At 38.7% G+C, this 20,731-nt stretch overlaps 2 protein-coding genes across 3 annotated transcripts in view; one reads left to right on the plus strand and one right to left on the minus strand.

The window, feature by feature from the left end:
* The first annotated feature begins 2,147 nt into the window (after positions 1-2,147).
* LOC148350314 (proteinase-activated receptor 3) lies at positions 2,148-7,743 on the plus strand. Its single transcript, XM_088356014.1, has 2 exons — positions 2,148-2,282; positions 6,333-7,743. The coding sequence occupies exons 1-2, from the start codon at positions 2,192-2,194 to the stop codon at positions 7,394-7,396; spliced, it is 1,155 nt and encodes a 384-aa protein (XP_088212140.1). The 5' UTR covers positions 2,148-2,191; the 3' UTR covers positions 7,397-7,743.
* A 2,558-nt stretch (positions 7,744-10,301) lies between these two features.
* Positions 10,302-20,731, minus strand: part of LOC148350315 (synaptic vesicle glycoprotein 2C-like) — a 53,929-nt gene continuing 43,499 nt past the window's right edge. The window contains exons 10-13 of one of the 2 annotated variants that reach the window (XM_088356176.1): positions 20,102-20,235; positions 17,784-17,921; positions 14,408-14,567; positions 10,302-14,328 (exon numbers count right to left, since the gene is read on the minus strand). In XM_088356176.1, the coding sequence (XP_088212302.1) occupies positions 14,145-14,328; positions 14,408-14,567; positions 17,784-17,921; positions 20,102-20,235 (616 nt within the window). In that variant the 3' untranslated portion in view covers positions 10,302-14,144. Of the gene's footprint in view, positions 14,329-14,407; positions 14,568-17,783; positions 17,988-20,101; positions 20,236-20,731 lie in introns of both variants that reach the window. The other variant, XM_088356175.1, reaches the window with a different exon arrangement.

A 20,731-nucleotide genomic window follows, 5' to 3' on the forward strand; every position in this document is an offset into this window, starting at 1 on the left:
GCTACGATCTCGCTCCGGGAGATCCACTTCCGCATTCCGATCACGCTCCGATCCTGTGAGCGGCTTGCTTCCCTCGTCCAGCGAGCACCGGATCGCTGGCATTTTGTTTTTCTTCTATATCTCAATAAACTTGTGAGTAAAAGTTACGCATCTGGGTCCTCCTCCTGTTCTGGTTATGACATGTATCATATTTTAAAATTGTTATACAATATAGTACAGTAACATAGAAAAATGTAGAAAAATTAAGTAAACTGATTATGCCCCCAAAATATTTCAGAGCAAAAATGTTGGGTACACATTTCAAAATTATTTTCAGATTAAAAAAAAATAAAATTATAAACCAGGAAAAAATATGTATTCTCCACATAGGTGTATTTATAAACACATATTTGATACGATAGTTTATTATGAATCATAATGTTATGGTCATATTTAAAAAAAAATCAGAAGTAATGGGTACACAGATGGGAGTAATACAAAAATTAATAAATACAAAGAGTTATTAAATATAATTATCTTTGCGGTTTTCTTTGTATTATTTTGCAGTAATTTTTAACTACTACACAATACAAACCACAGGAAAAAATCCCCATCGAAAAATCTAGGGGAAAAAATGCCATAAAAAAATGAAAGTGACGTTCCACCTCAAATAATTTTGGTAAATCTTATTTTTAAGTACTCTTTAAAATGATGTATTTTCTACGTAAGTGTATTTCATTAACAATTATTTGATAGTTGGTTATGAATTAATGTTGAGGGTCATGTTTTAAAAATCAGTAGGAAATTTTTAAAATAAGGTCTGCATTTTTCGATGACGTTGTCATGATTACTGATGCGAGGCACATGTGCCCACTCCTTTGGCGCCAACTGCCTTGGACTCTGATTGGCTCCCTGTCACTATTTAAACCCCCGTCTTTCTGTCACCTGTTGTCAGTCCATCTGCAAACCTCAGTGTACGCTAGGCAAGCTTTTCGACCCTGACTCACTCCTGTTTTGGCTCCCGTCTGTTTCCCGGCTTCGACCCATTTTCGGATCTCGACCACGTTTTTTGCTCTCCTGTCCCAGCTACTGACCTGTTTTTTCTGCTCCCGACACCGTCATCGCTCGGCAAGGAAGTACCACTTCCGCGTTCAGAGTACCCTGCTCCCTGCGACCAGCAATCACCGGATCGTGTGTGCAATCCTTTCCCTTCTTCCCAATAAAACTGAGAGAAACTTACGCAAGTGGATCCTGTCTCTGTTCTGGTCCCGACAGACATATATATATATATATTTATATATATATATATATATATATATATATATATATATATATATATATATACAAACTAACTTTTCCAGTGTGGAGTTTGCATGTTCACCCCTGTGCTTGCGTGGGTTTCCTCCCACATTCCAAAAACATGCATGTCAGGTTAATTGGCGGGTCCAAATTGTCCCTAGGTGTGAATAAGCGAGCAAATTGTCTGTCCCTGCGTGCCCTGCAACTAACAGGCAACCAGTTCAGGGTGTCCCCTGTCCACTGCCCGAAGATAGCTGGCATGGGCTCCAGCACCCCCGCGACCCTACTGAGGAGAAGCGGTGCAGATAATGGATGGATAAATAAAACTGGATGGTTGGATGGATATATATATACATATATAGTATATATATATATATATATATATATATATATATATATATATATATATATATATATATGAGATGAAATGGGATGAGATATATCCATCCATTATCTGCACCGCTTACACACACATACTTTTTATACAATGGTTTATATTATATTACAGTATACTGCAAAGCTTAGATAGAAACATTCATAAAATAATTAAAATTACTATGAGGAAAATATATATATTTTCAACATTTGTTCTATTTCTTTTATAAATCTATTATAACTTTATTCATACGTGTATCGTCAAAATTTAATGTAGTAAATGGTTATTAATTAATCATGTTGATGGATTATATTTTAGGGTTGAATTGGAGATTTGAAATACTAAATCCACATTAACAAAGGTGAAATAGAAACACAAATAATTACATACAAGACGCAGTTTTTAGACTTTGAACGCCGTAAAGCAATCGCTTTCATAAAAAACTGCGGGTGAGGATCCAACAGAGGCCAACCCACATGCAAGATTTTTTTTTTCTCCCCGGTTCGGCGAAGCATAGCACACAACCAAAGGAACTCCATGCGTGTCAAAAGGCGCAAGAAAAACATGAGGACCTTTTTATTTTGGCTGGTTCTGGCGCTTTGTCTCAGTGGCACGCTTCAGAGGAAAGGTAAGAAATATTTTTTTCTAAAAGAGGGGATGACATAAGAAAGAAAGCTTGCTGTGGATTGTTTGACTTTTGACACTCGAATGAGCTCACAATTTCACTGAAAGAGAATATTTTGTCCAGGGTGTGTCGAACACTAAATATTCTTATTGTGTTTTCACAACTGAGCTTCCTGTAGGGCGAAAAGAAATTAAAAAAAAACATTTTTCTACAGAGTGTACTTCAAAAACTTGATTTATATGATATATTTCTTTCATTATTTTAGGTTACAAGGACTCTATATGAAGTGTGATGTCATTGCAAATTTACAAAACAAATGTTTTAGGGTCATTGTATTAATATCAACAAGATATAAAATTTAAGGCTGTTTATTTTATCAAATTAGGTTTACATTTATTTCTTTTTTGAAGCTTTTTCATTTTCCTCATAAGGTTTTTGTCAAGAACCAGAACAGGATCAGGACCCAAATGCGTGACGTTCTCACACAAGCCTTTTATTTTATGGAAAATGGAGAGTCATGCATGTTAAGCAGCGGTCTGGCGTGGAAAGGCAGGAAGCCAGAGACCGACGAGATCGATTCCAATTGCCCGAGTTGATATCGGACGGATGGGGTCGATACCGGACAGGACGGGACGGACAGACTGGAGGGATAAAGAAACAGGATATCGAAAATAAACAGGACAAACAAGACAGGAACGAAAACTGGGGAGAATAAAAAACAGGAAAAAAATAGACGGTAACGAAACTGGAAACCGATATTAAACAGGACATACTTACGGTATCTATTTTTTATCAAGATGGTTTATCCTATTTTCTTTTCATTTTTTTTCGATTTTGTTTTTAAAATTTTGGAGATCCTCCAAACGTTTATATACATTTAAAAAAAAACAATTATATTCAATAAATAGTTCTTGTAATTTTTTTCCTTTGGTTTTATACGTTGAACCTTTTTAAATTTCTGGACAAAACAGAACACTGTAAAAATAAAAATTATTTTAGAGAAATATAGCAAAAAAAAGGAAAATTATGCTCCAATTTTTTTATTTCACTGAAAAAAATGTTGGGCCACTTGAGAATGATTTTTATTCTTTAGTTTTTTATAATTCGTTTAAAGTATTTTTTATCAATAAACATTTTTCTGTTTTCCAATTTCTTTATTTTATATACTAGAATAGTATGAGAAAATGGTATGGATATTTTTTATTTATTTTATAATATATATTTTTTTAAATTAAAAACAATAATGGTATTTTATAAACACAATACATTTTTCTTGGTTTACAATTAATTGTATTTTAGATACTCCAACAATTACTGAAAAACTATGCATATTCAAAAATATAGTTTTTCTTATAGTATCATTTATTTTGCCACTGGTGGTAAAACAATAAAATAATGGATTTTGTAAATAAATATTATCACCGTTTTACATTTTCTATATTTTCAAAAACCAGAAATACAATTGAAAAATACTATGATTTTTTTACATTATGATTTATTTTGCCGTGTTTAGTAAAAAGCATAAAGAAAATAAGAAAAACCTATATTTTTAAATAATTTTTTTTCTTAAAATCCTATTTAAATAGACCAAACGATCTGCCAGTCGAACAATATACTTTTTACAGCTTTATTGAACTACTTTAGTTACCGTAGTCACCCCCCAAAATAGTCTTTTGTGCTATATATTTCATATATAAGATGCATTGGACTATAAGGCGCATATAATTATAAATATATCATTAAGACCTGCAGTAAAAATATAATTAATTCATTTGTATTTAAATAATTGAACGTAAATTAACATTAGGACATCTGGTTTCACCAATAAAATGTATTTATCATGAATGGTTACTGTTTTTTATCACTTTAAAGTAATACATTTTTTCGCCAGCTAGACAGCGAGTGAATAATGTCCCGAATAACCTGACATTGTTATCTTTAGTAGTCGTAAAACTATAAACTAAGTACAAGCTTAGCTTGCTAACGATACAGATACCTTCTAAGCTAATCTAAGACATGCTACCCACAATTAAAACAAGAGTACGTATTTTTGTACGAAACGATTTTAACTTTAAAATTTTCGTTCAAGTAATCATGATACGGACTATTATTGTCCAAATCAACAACAAAAGAGGATTTGTAACGAACGGTCGAAAGTTGGCATCTGAGCTGCCGTCAAAGTTCTGCCTGTTTCCTTTTAGTAACAAACAATTAACGGGGAACTCAAAGAGCACTTTATATGTTTCTCAAAGGCAGAACAGTTACCGTATGCAGTAAAGGTAAGATCGGCCCGAGGGTACAAAAGCCCGAACCAGCCCCAGATCGACTGATTAACTTGATTTGAACAGTCCGACAAAAACCTGATTTTTCTCATTTTATCTGTGGGGAAGAAAGGTGATTTTAGCCGACTTCGACAAAGAAGAGCCTAAGTGCACACTTTGACTCACAATACACTGACTACCTCGAAAACGTGATATTTGCCTTTTCGGACAAGGAACTGTCAGAGACCAGAAATGGAGACAGGACCCACTTGCGTTAGTTTTTCTTCTCAGCTTTATTCAGAAGGAAGAAAGGGCTTGCACCCACGATCCGGTGATCGTCGGTCACGGGTAGCAGATCGCTTGGAACGCGGAAGTGCCACTTCCGTGGCGAGCGAAGGCAGTGTCGAGAGCGGGGGGACGGTGGAGCAGAAACCTGATCGAGTTCAGAAAAGGGGTCGGCGCCAGGAATCAAACGGGAATCAGGACAGGACAGAGTCAGGGTCAAAAAGTGCTTGCCTAGCGTGGGGCTGAGGTTCGCAGACAGACTGACACTCGTTGAGAGGAAGGTTTAAAAAGAGATGAGCAGTCAATCAGCGTCCGAGGCCGTTGGTGCCAAAGGAGCAGACTCGCCTCGCATCAGTAATCATGACAGGAACGTCATGTTGGAGATGTCAAAAATCACTGGTCCGAGGTGGTCAGGGTAGAAACATAGAACACATGACGAGTGGATAATTTAAAAAAAAAATCAGTAATAAAGAGAGAGAGAAGCCCAACTTCATGATTGACATTTTATGCCTGAACCAGCCCAAGATCCTTCCTCTGCTATGTAGTATCGTTTAATTGTAACTGAATTTTCAATTGCATACCTGTCAACCTGTACGTTTTTGCCGTACAAAGTACGTTTATTATGCATTTTAAGACATGTACCACGTACGAGAAAATCTGTACGGAAATACGCAAATTTGTCAATTTTAGGTACCATCCGGTACACACCGACTATCACGAAACAGCAAACCAATCAAGTCAAACGAGTTCGCCCCGGAAGCCCTCTATCTTGGTATCTTTTTTTCCGTTGCAAACGAAGCGAGCGGTTTGATGTAGTGAAAGGGAGTCCGTCTCTTTTTTGAGAACCGGCTTTTTCGGCTCAACTCATTAAAGAGAGCCGGCTCTCAACCGCCTCACTTGCTTTGATTCATTATATTACGAATTATCATGTCGTATAAAGAAGTTAAGAAAAAAAAAGGAAGTATTAAATAAGAAAACGAAAAAAGACAGGTTTGTGGTTATCCCTTTAATCAGTGTATTACCAACAATAATTTAATGCAGAAAACAAATTAATAATTTGAATAAGAAAATGTATTATTCTACTTAATTATATTTGCATGTATTTTTTCCTTCTACAGTGAACGTCCAAGCTACTTAATTACTTTAGAATAAACCCCATTCATGTCGAGCAACTCAGGATCTCACAACAAAATGTTAATTAACAATATATATAATATAACGAAACACATGTACAATATAACATGTTAAACTACATAAATAAACACGTTTGAAAAAAAATATGGTGTACGATTATTTTGTATTTTGTAAGGGGAAAATATTACAGTTTGTAAGGGCATGGAGCCGTGGAGCTTGACAGGTATGCAATTGTATCTACAGTATTTTTCTTTATAAAAGGCGCACTTTCCAATTTCTGGCCAATTTGGGGTTTTTAGGTGCCCCTTATAATCCAGAAACTACATTACATAGTAGAATTTAAGTCAGTTTACTGATTTTTTTTTCATCTCAGGTAAAAAGAGGTCAGGTCTTCGGACTCAAAAGAACGCCACGGAGGTTGCATTTCCCAGAACCTTCAAAGGTCAACCCCTGGCGCAAGCTCGACTCGTCTCTGAGAACGGGACACACCACCCCGTCTCCTCAGCACCCGGACTCAGGTTGCTTAGCAACAGCACCGCGGTCTACCTAAGGGGCCCGCTGAGCACCAAAGTCCTCCCTGTGGTTTACATGCTGGTGGTCGTCGTGGGGATCCCGGCCAACGTTGCCATCTTGAGCGCTCTGGCTGCCAAAGTACGGACCGTATCTTCGGCGATCCTTTACAGCAGCTTGGCGATCTCAGATCTTCTCCTGTTGGTCTCGCTCTTCTTCAAGGCCCAGTACCATCTCCTGGGCAACCACTGGATGCTGGGGGAGGCCGCCTGCCGGGCAGTGACGGCTTGTTTCTATGGAAACCTCCATTGCTCTGCGCACACGCTAGCTTGCATCGCTGTCCAGCGCTACCTGGCCGTGGTCCACCCCTTCACCTATAAACTCCTCCCAAAACGCTGCTACGCCATCTGGACGGCAGTGGCCGTGTGGGGGGTTTTCCTCGCCACCGCCCTGCCCCAGATCTTAGTACGGCAGAGCTTCCAGATCCCCGAGCTCGGTCGCACCACCTGCCACGACGTGCTGCCCCTGGACCTGGGCTCGCACGTTTTCCTCCTCCACTACAACGTTGTCCTCACCCTGGTGGGGCTCCTCGGCCCGTTGGCGGTGACGGTCCTGTGCTTCAGCCGGATCATGTGTGAATTGAGGCGCTCCCATTTAGATTGGGCTGCGTATATGAAGGCCAGCTGGCTGGTGTTTGTGATCTTCTTGGTGTGTTTCACACCTGCCGGGGTGGTACACTTTCTCCATTACGTGCAGCTCTTCGTGGACGGAACCGAGGGGTCGTATGCGTTGTTCAACGTGGTCGTGTGTCTGTGCTGCGTCCACGCATGCTTAGATCCTTTTCTCTTTCTTCTCATGTCCAAATCTGCCGGATCCAGGTTGTATTTTGTCGCATCGAAGGCCGGAAGCATGAGTACGTCATCGTAAGGAATCAATCTCACACTTTTCACACCATACATTATTTTGTTTCCTTTTTTATAACTGATGATAAATTTTGCCGGACAAAGTTTCTCAATACTCGTCAAATGAAATACAATCAGTATTTAGAAAAATATTTGCAAATGGGGCTGTTTATTTAGTTTTATCACTATTGTCCAACTTGTAGCCTAGCACAAACGTCCTCTCGGAAAAAAGGACCATTTCCTGAACTTCCTGTGACAGGATGCAAAAAGACACGCCTGTAATCATACGATCCCTAAAGAACAAAAAGGAAATAATTCGGGCGCTCTGTTGTGTAACGTGCTTCTATTTAAATAAAGTTGTTTATATCTGCACTTGGTTGCATTTTTTCAGACTTCAACTGCAAACACACAACATCTTGTATGCAAAATTAAATGTAAAACTCTAAAGGATGAATGATTTTGTGTGTTGTGGGTGTTTGGAGGGGAACCCATCCATCCATCCATCCATTATCTGCACCGCTTAACCTCAGTAGGGTCGCAGGGGTGCTGGAGCCCATCTGAGCTATCTTCGGGCAGTGGGAAGGGGACACCCCGAACTGGTTGCCAGCCAGTTGCAGGACACACAGTGACAGACAATTCGCTCGCTCATCCACACCTAGGGACAATGTGGACCGGGCAATTAACCTGAAATGCATGTTTTTGGAATGTGGGAGGAAACCGGAGTGCCCGGAGGAAACCCACGCAAGCACGGGGGGAACATGCAAACTCCACACAGGAAGTTTGATCTCATGACCTCAGAACTGTGCCGTGCTGCGGAGGGGAACCCGTTTACTGTAAATAAGTAGATAAATATCTCATATATGGAACAGTCTGCCGAAGGACATCAGGTCTGCAGGACCCTACCTATTTTTAAAACATGGGTTTTAATTGTTGTTTTTTTTTATCTGTTTAACTTATAATCTTTTGCTGTATCATATTTTTCTTTGATTTTATAGTTTCATATTTAGTTCTGCAGTTATTTTTATTCTTCATTTCTATTTTTATATTCCAGTGTTTCATCATTTGGTGGTACCAATCTGGTAGGGTTTGGTTCAAAAAATCCAGAGGCTGCCATCCCTATCAGTGTGGATAAGCCTCCCTCAGGTCCCTTTCCTCACATGGTTCGTCTGTGCCTTGTCGTAATCATATTTGATCTCTATCACTACTTTGTTGTTTTTATTGTTTGTCTTTTATTGTATTTTAATCATAGTATGTGTATGAGTTGTTTTGGGTTGTGAAGGGGGATTTTATTGTCTTGTTGTATGCTAAAGGTTTTTATAAAATGATGCTGGCCATGAGTTTGACAAATGTTATGCAAAGCTAATATTACTCATGACAGTTAAAAAACAACAACCTGGTAGTAAATGAGATGATTAATCAGTTAAAGAGTTAACTCTGTTACTCTATTGACTATAGGGCTCGTGAGTTAACTCATTAACTGTCAGCACAATTGAAGGGATTATGAAATACAGTAATCCCTCCGTTAATGGGGACCAAAACCACCCGTGAAAAGTGAAAATCCGCGAAGTAGCGACGCGCCTTCAAAAATGCTTAAAAAAATATATATATATATATTTAAAAAGTAAAATAAATTAAAAAATAAAGATATATATATATATATATATATATATATATATATATATATATATATATATATATATATATATATACATCTTTATTTTATATATATATATTTTTTTTTTTATTTTATTTTATTTATATATATATATATATATATATATATATATATATATATATATATGTATATAATTTTATTTTATTATTTTTTTTTTTTTTAGACCCGCGAAGCTCTGAACCCGCGAACGTGGAACCGCAAAGTAGCGAGGTCCCAATGTACCAAGTTTTTTTTCAATTAGGCATAGAACTTGTAGTGTTTTTCCCCACAATCATGCGGACATGTTGCAAAATATTACACGGCGTGAGTTAAGTTTACCTGCCGCCGCTACAGTGTACGTTCCTTTTTTGCCTTCGCCACCGTTTAGGTAGGCAATAGTGGCTTTTCTTTTTTGTTTTTGCAGCATGTCATGCAGTTTTCTCCAGATATTTTCCCATCAGCGCCTGGTCTGCGGAAAGCTTCCAGTTTTGTTTGGGTCAGGTTAGCCCCGTAAGCAGTTCACTAGCCGACCAGCCTGTCATGTCCATAGTTTTTTTTTTTCCCGTCTTGATTCATGTTTGTTGCTGCATCCGTTTTTTGCTCTTGGTTTCCTGGTAGTTAGGCTGCTTACTGCATGTTTTCGGTCGGCCAGCTTCACGCTTTTCTAACTATTTGTCTTCAATTAGAATTCTTTAGCAGCCGGCTAGCCTGCCGTGTCCATTTGGTTCATTGCTGGCAGGATTAGCCCCCGTTAGCTGTGTGTTATTTTTGCCAGTTCGCCCCATTTTAGCTCTTCGCTATTAGTTCTACCATTGCTCCACCCACCTGCGACACAGCGCCCAGGCATTCTCCATAAAAACTACTGAAACACTCTTAACCTATTCGACTTATTAACACGTAAACCAATATGGTGACTGGCTTGTGAGGGTACCAATGTTACTCTTATGACGTCACAGCTCAGGAAGTCAAAGATGAGACAGGCTGTCTTTAAAATGCATTATCTCATTAATGATTGAAATATACAGATGAAATATATATAGATATTATGCTAAAAGATGTACTATTTTGTTACATTTTGCATGTTTTAAAATTTGGGTATCCCTTTAAATGGTAAAAGGGAAATTTGACGTCTACAGCTGGCACTGGGATTGCTAATAAAGGATTTATATTTAAATGATCAATTAGGTCGCCAATATTTCTGAAAATAACAATCAAAAGAGTTTTGCAAGGAATAATCGCACCTCCCACTCATTAAAAGAAGACCCAGAGACTCTAGTTCAAGTGAGACATTTTTATGCAGACGCCACACACGGCATTCACCACAAAGGCTTTTTCTTATTAAAATAAGTCATTCAGGCGCGGCAACAATAGCGTGACATGGATGACGTGCAAACAGGAAGGAAGAGAAAAGACAGGCAACAGGGAAGGAGGACATCTTGCGACAAACATGCAGGATTTTGACACAGGAAACCGTGGCGAACGTCAGTAAAATTGTGTTGCATCTTTCCAAGCAGGATTTGGACCATGAGGAAAAAAATGGTGACCAATTTCATTGATAAGGCTACATCACAACACGCAGATATTAAAGCGACGGAGGTGTTCTGAAATTTCTTATTACCCAACAAGATGTCCGTCCCATGCCCAGTGCGCATGCACAAAACCATACTTTCGCTTGTCAGAAAACAGAGGAAAAGAAAGCTGTTGTTGCTGCCAGTCATTGTCATGTTGTGCTTGAATCTGGGAAAATCGTTAGTGATTGTAAATTGTTTTACAGGATCCTGCGGACATTTCTCATCAAAGACAAAGAAGAGAGTTGTAGTTAAGCATTAAAGCGAAAATATTTGATCGAGGTACTTATCGAAAAGGCTCGGGTTTGCAGCACACACCCCATATCAGGTAAGAGAAATTAAACGTTTATTATTGTTGTTATCGAGTTCATATTACCTATTATATCGGCAAAGTGTTTTTTTTTTTTTCTCAGCTTCAGCTAACGATTAACGTGTAGCCTAAATGCCAAAAATAAGAACAGGCGCACGTTGCAAAAAAACGTTGGGCACACAATCCGAGTCATTTATCGATACATTTAATTATTTATGTATTTATTTTCTGTCCATGTGAACCATCTCTTGATGGCATTTAGGCTACACGCTAACAATTTGATGTAGCTAAAAAAATAACAGGATTCTTTGTCGGTACAATAAGTAATATGGACTCCATAGCATCAGTTATAAAAGTTTACTTTCTCTTACCTAATATAAAGTCTGTGTTGCACCCCAAGTTATTTTGATGAATGCCTCGGTCCAATCTTTTCACTTCGCATTTAACCACAACTCTCTTTGTTTTCTTTGATGAAAAGTGTCCGCTGGGATCTGTAAAACTTCCATTTACGATCACTAAAGTTTTTTTTTAATTCTGGCACACAAACACACAGCATGACGGCCTTTTAACACCACACTAGCAGAAACAAAAACTTGGTTCCTTCAGTGTTTTGACCAGAGCGGAGTATTCTTTTGCCTTCGGCTTCGACTGTGACTTCACGGGTCTATAATTCTGAGTTTTAGTGTTACTAGTCTAACCTGATAAGAAAAAAACACAATCGCTGCCAGTTCAACCAATGGTGGGGCGTCTCGACAGGGTAGGACGTTTTGTCAGAACACCGGCCCTGTGAAGAAGATGATACAAGAAAGCAGCAAAAGCTCGTAGCCACGCTTGGAAAGCAAGACAAAAAGAGAGGCACCGCATCGGAGAAAAAGGCCTTTTTTTTACAGGGGGGACAAATCGAGAAAAGACACGATAGGAAAAACGACGAGGACAGCCAAGGGTCTTATGCGCACGACACAGAGGGAGGAAGCGCACGCGGCGTGCAGCAGAAAATGTAAACTCGTTTTCTTGTTTCTGTACACATGGCATTGCAGAATGATCATGAGGTCATTCTCGCAAAAAAGCTTCACATGTCATGTGGGAATTGTGATGGCTTGTGGTCGAAGGGAGGAAATCCCACAGGTAGTGAAGCGTTTTACTCTTTAATTTGTTAATAAAGGATAAATTGCTTTTCAAATGTTTGGTGTTGAAAATGCAGAAAGCCCGGCTTTGAAAGTAAAATGAAAGCAAAAGGAAACACACAGCAACAACAAAATATTTTGCTCTGTTGGCAAGTATTTTTGGTCATTGTATGATTACTTTTCTAATTTTAATCTTTTTTAATAAGTAATTTTCGATTTCTTGACCTGTGCTTTTTTATAAAAATAACAGTGCTTCCATTATCTGCACAGCTTATCCTCAGTAGGGTCGCGGGGGTGCTAGAGCCCATCGCAGCTATCTTCGGGCAGTGGGCAGGGGACACCCTGAACTGGTGTCCAGCCAGTCCCAGGGCACAGAGACAGACCACTCACTCATTCATACACACCTAGAGACAATTCGGACCGGCCAATTAAACTGGCATGCATGTTTTTGGAATGTGGGAGGAAACTGGAGTGCCCAGAGGAAACCCACGCAGGCACTGGGGAGAACATGCAAACTCCACACGGGAAGGCTGCAGTAGCCAAACTCGAACCCTTAACCCCCGCACCGTGGGGCTGCGTGCTAATCACCCAGCCGCTGTGCAGCCTATTGGTTACATGATTTAGGTATATTTGCCTTTGTTTACCACCAGGAGGCACTAAACATTACACACTGTTCCTTCTTTTACTGTCATAGATTCATTTATCAAGTAGTTTTCTTTTAATTCAGCATATTATTATTGTTTAGAATTAACTATTGTTTTTTTCACTACCCAGTGGCTGCCCTGCGTTTTTTCAAGAACTAGAAAAATGGAAATTTATGTTTTTTGTCGGAGGACAATTATAACATAAAAATTCTTAACATTTTCCAAATAATATTAATATATACAGGCTTATCTAAAGCTTTTATTTTGTTGCTGCTCTAAACAAATATATATTTTATGTGGTCCAATATGGCCAACCTAGTATAATGATAAAAAAATACAGAAAACACACTCAATTGTCTGATATAGCAGATGACACATAATGTTGCCTATTTGAAGTATTATTTTTGTTAAATTTGAATAAAATAAAATAAATCTGGATCTTATTGATATTAAATTCTAAAATAAAAACAATATCTGCCATCTGTTTTAGGAGACAATTTTGCTTTTTGAAGCATTTTCTACTGCACTTAGCAAATAGGTTTGAAAAAAAAAACAAAAAAAATACAATTTTCTCATCATAAATAGACATATAATAAAAATATTTCAAATGAGCAAAAATATATATATGCCAATGGAGCAGTTTTTGTTGTTGTTGCATTGCAAAATTACATGTAGAGTGGAAATGAAAATAACAGAAATATTCGATTTCCCGATAACAAGAAAAAATAATAATAATTTGAAAAAAAATACTATTAAATAATTTGTATGTGATTGTGTAAAATCCATCCATCCATTAACTGCACCGCTTATCCTCAGTAGGGTCCCGGGGGTTGTGGAAAACATTAAGTCAAAAATAGAACAGAATTGTAGCTTCTAAATATAAATATTCATTTTTAATACAAACATTTACAGATGAATGAATAAACAAATAAATAATTAAATAAGTAGGAAGGAAAGAGATGGATGTAAAAATCATGAGGCTCAAAGCAGAGCGTTTGAGGACTGAGACCATATTGGGGGTAAATGGAAATTAATAGAATTTTAAAAAATGATGGCGGCCTGTTAAAATCAGCGTTCTGAGATGTGTTTTATGAACTTAAACTATGCTAGAATTATCAAATAAAGTGTGGATGGTAGCATGTAAGTTTATTTGTTTATTCTGATTTTGATATGTCACACCTGCAAAGGAGATTTTACAGGATGCTAGTTATGCAGTTTGACTATTATTGTGCAGAGTTGTTTGTTGTTTTGACTATTGCATCTCACTATCAACCAATTGCGTTGCTGTTCTTTGATGTTCACACCCTTTAGGGTGGATCTGATTTAATAAAAAGAAAAGCCTCAGGGGAGGACCATTAGAACTTGTTGGACTTTCCTATTCAAAGGCTTCTTCTCCTTGCAAGTTCTACTTTCTCTCTTTATTTTAAGTGTCTACTATGGTTTAAACGTATCACTAACCATACAACCGAACGGTTACATGAGGACATTAGCGCGAGTGTCGGGCAACCGCAAGCCCACCAGCCCACCGCAGACCAGCACACAAGATGCCAGCAGGATGGGAATGGCCTTGGTGATGCCCACCAGAGAGCCAAAGATCAGGTTGCCCAGAACGGCGGCCAGCTTGCAGAGGGCGTTGCAGAAGCCGAAGCCTGTGCCTCTGACGACACATTGAAAAAAAAGGCGGTAGGTTTGAAAGCGTTGCAAAATTTTTAAATTTAAAAAGGGAGATCATTTACCTTCTGTCAGTGGGGTAGAGTTCAGTGGTGACCACGTCCAGGGAGTTCCAGGCAGAGATGCTGAGGCCGTTGTAGAGGCACAACATGAAGATCATCATGGACTCGCTGGTGCCGAACCAGAGGAAAAAACAGCTGATCCCTGAAAGTACCATGGAGCCCCCTGTGTGGAGTGAAACAGACAAACTGTCACCGCTCCAAATCCGGCAGTTTTAGTATTATATTATACAGTATATCATTTTCGTCCAATTGGGGGTGCCATACCGTCTTTTCCTGTATGTTCTATGACCTTGAGTATATATGGCTTTAAAGCTCCAGTGTGTAATATTTGATCACTAGATGGCACTGTATTGTCTAATGCGAACAAAAAACCTGTGCCTAAGGAGCTCAGCGTAGCAGAAAGTTGCCAGACAAACATGGCAGCGACCTTAGGTATGGATTCCACTATGAAAAAGAAATACAAATTTCTAGACCAATGATCTTTCTTAATAAAAATTAGCATTGGTCTGATAGTTCAGGTATTTTTTACTCAATAAAAGTCTAGGAGGCACTAAAAATTACACACTGTACCTTGCCCTATAAGTGGAGTTTACATCAGTGTTTAAGAAAACTCAGTTTGGTGTCTGGCTGCTAAGCATTTGCCAAATTTGGAAAAAACAATATATTGTAATCCTGTGTTCATCACAGTTAATGGGAACTAGAACACCCCACAATTTGCAAAAAACTTCTAAGTACCTCTCATTTTCATGCTTGTCAACCTCAGCCAATTGTCAAGTCAAGCCCTAAATCACAAGGAGTCTCAAAGGGCTGCACAGACTATTGCAAACCACAGACTATTATTACACCGTCCCCTGATCTAAAACCTACATGAGGGCAAGGAAAAACTCAAAAACCTCAGCATGAGGAAAATGAAGAAACCTTGAGAAGGGACCACACATGAGGTAATCCACCTCCCAGAATGACCAGGCTGCAATGAATGTTGCGATTTCCTTTATTAAGCAATTATAAACCTTTCAAACACAGCGCGAGACCTATTTACTCACAGCAAGACAGACAATGTGGATTACATCAACAATATTATGAAGTTACTATGACTTTGTCGTCTGTGACCAGTGATCGAGACAATCCAGATTAGAGCCAAAATACGCACGACACAATCGGTCTTACAAAAAAAAAGTTTTATTTTACCCGACAAAATGTTTTATAAGGTGTAGACATTTTGAAATGATTACAAACGTACAGTATAAAACACATGGAGAATGTATAAGTCGACAGGTATGTATTTTTAACATGCGCTCTGCCGGCCCCTGCTCTCATCAGTACATTGTAGAGTAGATCAAAGCCCTACAGTTGCTGTTCATTTTAGGTGGAGAGAATAGAAAAAAAGAGGACCCAAATTTTCTCTCTCAGCCCCAGCTGTCAGCAATAGTCGACTAGGGATAACGCATTGCGGCCCTTACCGTGCATTTCATTTCAAGTGGGCCAACAACGTGCCTACTGCCGGTCTCCGCTCCTAGCAATATGGAATTGGGGATAACAACGGTGTCATGTCCTGCACGATTGTCATGGCGCCCAGCTGGCCCCGCCCCTTGACACCGGCTGACCTGCATTTTCCTGATTACTCCTATGGGTACTTAAACACGCCTTTTGGAACTACCCTTTGCCAGGTCATTGTTTACCCTTGTTGAAAACCTGTTCATGCCTGTTTGATACCTGTTTATTCTTGTTGTGCCTGTTGGACTTTGTTGCACTTCGGTGTAACATTCTGAGAGATTCCTGCAAGTTCTGTTTGATCCCATTAAATGCCTAGTCTGTAGTTTTGCTTGCATTTGAGCCTGCTTTGTTTTGTTTTTGGTCCGTTTGTGTGTTGGACAACTTTTCTTTCTCAATTAAAGTGACAGATCGTCTACACAAACGAGTTCCAACTTCCTGCTTCCCGACCCGTTTCAAGACAGTCCCGATCCGTTTCTTGACAAACGGGCTGGATAAGTGTATTCTAACGTTGCATGACAGTTTTTCAGACAAATCTAACATAAAAAAACATGCTAACAAGGTTACCAAACTATCAATTACACTCCAAATCACAAAATCCAATAAAATCTTCATCCTTTGTGTCACTTTCAAACAATTCCCTCAACTTGGGAGGTAAATGAAACGCCGCTTCCTCTTCAACCTCGCTTACGTCAGACTCATCGTCACCCCTGCTTTTCGCCAGTCCCTTACAAACTTCATTTACTCTGCCCGTTTATCATTTCCAGGTGCATATTTCACTATTTGCAGCTTCTAATCTGCAGCACACGATTTTCTTTTCGGTGCCATTTTTGTTCAGCTCTTGTCGGTTGTTTTTTAAAAATTACCAGCAGAGTTGAAATGATCAACACAGGCATAGACCACCGTCTTAGGGTTTAGTGTGAAGATAACATGTGAAATGATATAATAAGATGTTTAAAAATGTAACACATGAGTCGCACCAGAGTATAAGTCGCACCCCCCGGCAGTACTATAAAAAAAAAACTGCGTTTTATAGTCCGTAAAATACGGTAAAGTACCGTATTTTCCGCACTATAAGGCGCACCGGGTTATAGGGCGCACCCCCAAAAAATAGTTTTTGGTCCTATATTTTCCATACATAAGGCGCACCGGATTATAAGGCGCTACAATGGGAACGTCGACAAAACAGTCAGATAGTTGAGTCAAACTTATTACCACCTTAACATTCCGAAAGCTTTCAAAGAAGCAAAGACGTGTCTCAGACATGTTTGACATTCAGACATTGAATTGAATTTAGTTTAAAAATAGACTCATCACAGAAACATCAGGATCGTTCTAAAACAAGATACCTGAAAATATAAAGCCTCATAGCTCCTGCAGCCATCACGTTCAATAATGATACGTAACCATGGTATTCTTACAACCGTGAGTGTAGTAAATCCAGGAGAGTAAAATATTTACAAATACAGAATAGTAAAAAAAAAATTCTCTATGCCGTAGCGCAACCCAACGTGTGATTCACATTCATCTTTTTCGGCCAATTGCAGGCTTTGTTTTGCCCCTTGAGCCTATGCGAGCCTGTGAATGATAAAAAGGATCCGCCCCCTTTACCTCCGTATAACTTTAGCCAATAGTGACTGATTCAAATGATAATTGACACATTGGTTAGGAAATGAAACGCCGGTATATAAATCCCAGCATACACCGCGGACGACTTCGCCTTCGGGGGAAAATCTAGTCGGCGGCTGCTTGCCTTAGTTGCAAGACTTTGCGACTTAATATTGATCCATATATAAGGCGCACTGTATTATAAGGCGCATGGTCAGCTTTTGAAAAAAAATAAAGGCTTTTAGGCGCGCCTTAGTGCGGAAAATACGGTACATCTTACCCAGCATGCTGAGGCGGCCTATTTTGTCCATGAGTAGGGCTGAGACAATGTTGCCAGGCAGGACAGCCAACGTTCCCAAAAAATTGACAAAATAGACCCAGTAGGCGCTGTAGTCATCATCGAAGGTCATCTGGCAGCCTGTTTTGTTGTGGTGAAAAGAGCTGTTGAGCACCTTTGAGTTTATCAACTTGCTGTCGTCGATATCTGTCAAAGGAAATAAGTTGTGTTTACGGGCCACCAGGGGGCAGTATAATAAGAAATGACTGGCTGTTTTTTATGGACTTTATCGGATGGAATAAGAGCTTGCTCTGTCCACTCCACGCATCGGCCCGGTATTGCAGTACCTCCGGGAACGGTGCATTCGCAATGATCGCAACAAGGCTTTAGGGCTAGGACCTTAGCTTGGCCTTTTGGCTGAGAGTAAGTGTCCCGACTCCTAGGCTTTGTAGCGTATTATGAACTGACCGATAACGGATAATGAATAATGAATAACGAAGATAGATAAATAACCCTTAAAAACCCCTTTTAAACAAACGATGCACTTTTATAATAATAATAATAATAATTTCCTTTGTATTGTCATTCTTTGTAACAATGTACACAGAACGAAATGTCGATACACCTGACCCGTTGTAGCGAGTCGATGCAGCCGCAGCCAACAGAGGGCGCCGCCATTATACCAATTAGGTATGTCTCGGCCGAGGCGCGAACCAGCGACCTCCCAGTCTCAAAGCGGGCACACTACCATCTAGGCTACTTGAATCAGATTTGACTGGATATTTCTTTACAAAGAAAAGTCTTTTTCCTCAAGATTAGTCACATTTCAGTCAGGATTTAAAGTCACAGTTTCATTTTTTAAGGGATTACAACAAATGGATTGTTCTTTTTTTAACATTATTTCTAAGGAACAGTGTGTATAATTTAGCGCCTCCTAGTGGTAAAAAAAATAATTAAAAAAAATAATAATGGTTTGAAAAATAAGTAAAATACATGAACCATTATATGAATATGCATTTTTCTTCTTCTTTTTACATACTATAAATGTCACCTAGAGAAACCAATACAATTTCTGCCATCTTGTTTCTACGGTTACCCCCCAAAACCAAAACATCACAAAAAAACTGAGCAAAAATATAAGGAAAAGGGTGTGGTTTGGTCACATTGAGTCGCCGTAGTTTGTATTCCTTGTGTTTTGATGCATCTATTTATAGTTGAACTACACAATGCAGTGACATCTAGTGGTCAAATATGCATACTGTCTCTTTAAGTTATTTTGTTTTAAGAATTGGAGGTCAAGTGTACATTTTTGATTATTACATGATTTATAAGATGTACTCATTCTTTTTAGTAATTTAATCATTTAATTTAATTTGTTTGAATTTTAATGAAGGGCTTGAAAAAGCTAATATTAAACATTGGAGGAGAATGCTAATACAATCTAAAAAATAAAAGGTCACATGTTATGATTTTAAAAATTACATTGTTTAGATAAAACATCAAGTAAATACATTCATTTCTTTGGCTACTTTGTTTAGCATAAAAATATTCAAAATATAATAAAAAACAAACACAATTATAGTAAATATGTTGGGAACATGGACCAGCTGTGTAAATCCCAACTTAATAATTCATTTCTTACAAGTGGTGTCCGTAATTTCAAAATATTTTGCTTGCTGACGCCATCCTTTGGCTGAAATCATTATTGTAGCCTCTGTTCAGCTTGTGTTGCGCGTGCAACTCTTCTATTTTCATCGTTCTTGGGGTTTGGGTTGGAATTTGGACTGTATTTGGAACTGTCCTATTCTTACTTCCACCATTTTCATCCTAGAATAAAAGAAAACCGCGATTATATGCATAATATCACTCCCCACCCCCACCCCCTTTCATCCAACCTAATGTGCTCTATGGCTCGAACACTGATGATAAAAGTAAGATAAAAGTAGATTGCCGCAGTGAAAAATATATAAAGGCTCTTTGAACTCACTAGGCCATTGTTGACACATACTTAAAAGAGAAAACATTACATTTTAAATTATGCACGCCACCTCTTAATAGGCCATGCTGTCCTAGCTGTTTCAACCCTCACTTGCTTCGCACGTTGTTCAACTGTATCATGTCAGCGGACTTCATTTCCCATGGTGCACCGCCTGCAGCTTCTATGCTTTTGCTGTTTCCATAGTTCAGCACTTTTTCTTGAGCCTGCAGGGGAAATCATTTGAAGGCCCAGACTCCCACAAGCTCTGATTCAGCTCCAGCTTCTCTTTCCTATTCAACTTGTACTTTTATCGTTTTCCATGAGGCGTTTGCTTAAAACGTACCCGTGTTGTAAAAGAAGGAGTCCACGAAGGTGCAATTATTGAAGGAAGAGCCCACGGATGAGACGTCCTCAAAGTAGCAGTTGAGGAACGAGGAGTTCACGAATGAAACTGCCTTGAATTTCATGCTAATAAACCTGCATAGAAGAGAGAGGGAATAAAAAATTTAAAACCATTAATATATTGAAATTACCTCAATCTGGTGAAATTATAATCCGTTTGCTTAAAATGTCATTGTACCATCTGTTACAACATGGTGTGACTGTTTATGATTAAATGTTATTGCAACATCCGTTACAGCCTGGTTACCCTGAAATGGGGGATGACCTTATGTGCGGTCCCTTCTCAAGGTTTCTTCATTTTCCTCATGTTGAGGTTTTTGAGTTTTCCTTGCCCTCATGTAGGTTTTAGATCAGGAGATGGTGTCATAATAGTCTGTAGTTTGCAATAGTCTGTGCAGCCCTTTAAGACTCCTTGTGATTAAAGTCGTCACAAATAAACATGACTTGACTTGACTGTTCGTGTTTATCAAAAGCTCTGGGAAAACCTTAAACTGATTTAACTCAAGCGTCAAACTGAATCCAAAAGTCATGTCAAGTCAAGTCCTTTATTCATGAGTTAAAACACCTTGAA

The sequence above is a fragment of the Urocampus carinirostris genome, chromosome 16 (assembly GCF_059441175.1).
Source record: "Urocampus carinirostris isolate Australia breed hairy pipefish chromosome 16, RoL_Ucar_1.0, whole genome shotgun sequence".
NCBI lineage: Eukaryota > Metazoa > Chordata > Actinopteri > Syngnathiformes > Syngnathidae > Urocampus > Urocampus carinirostris.

Coding starts and splice junctions, on each gene's coding strand:
- LOC148350314 (XM_088356014.1), top strand. CDS start 2,192: ATGCGTGTCAAAAGGCGCAAGAAAAACATGAGGACCTTTTTATTTTGG. Junction 2,283..6,332: donor TGGCACGCTTCAGAGGAAAG/GTAAGAAATATT, acceptor TTTTCATCTCAG/GTAAAAAGAGGTCAGGTCTT.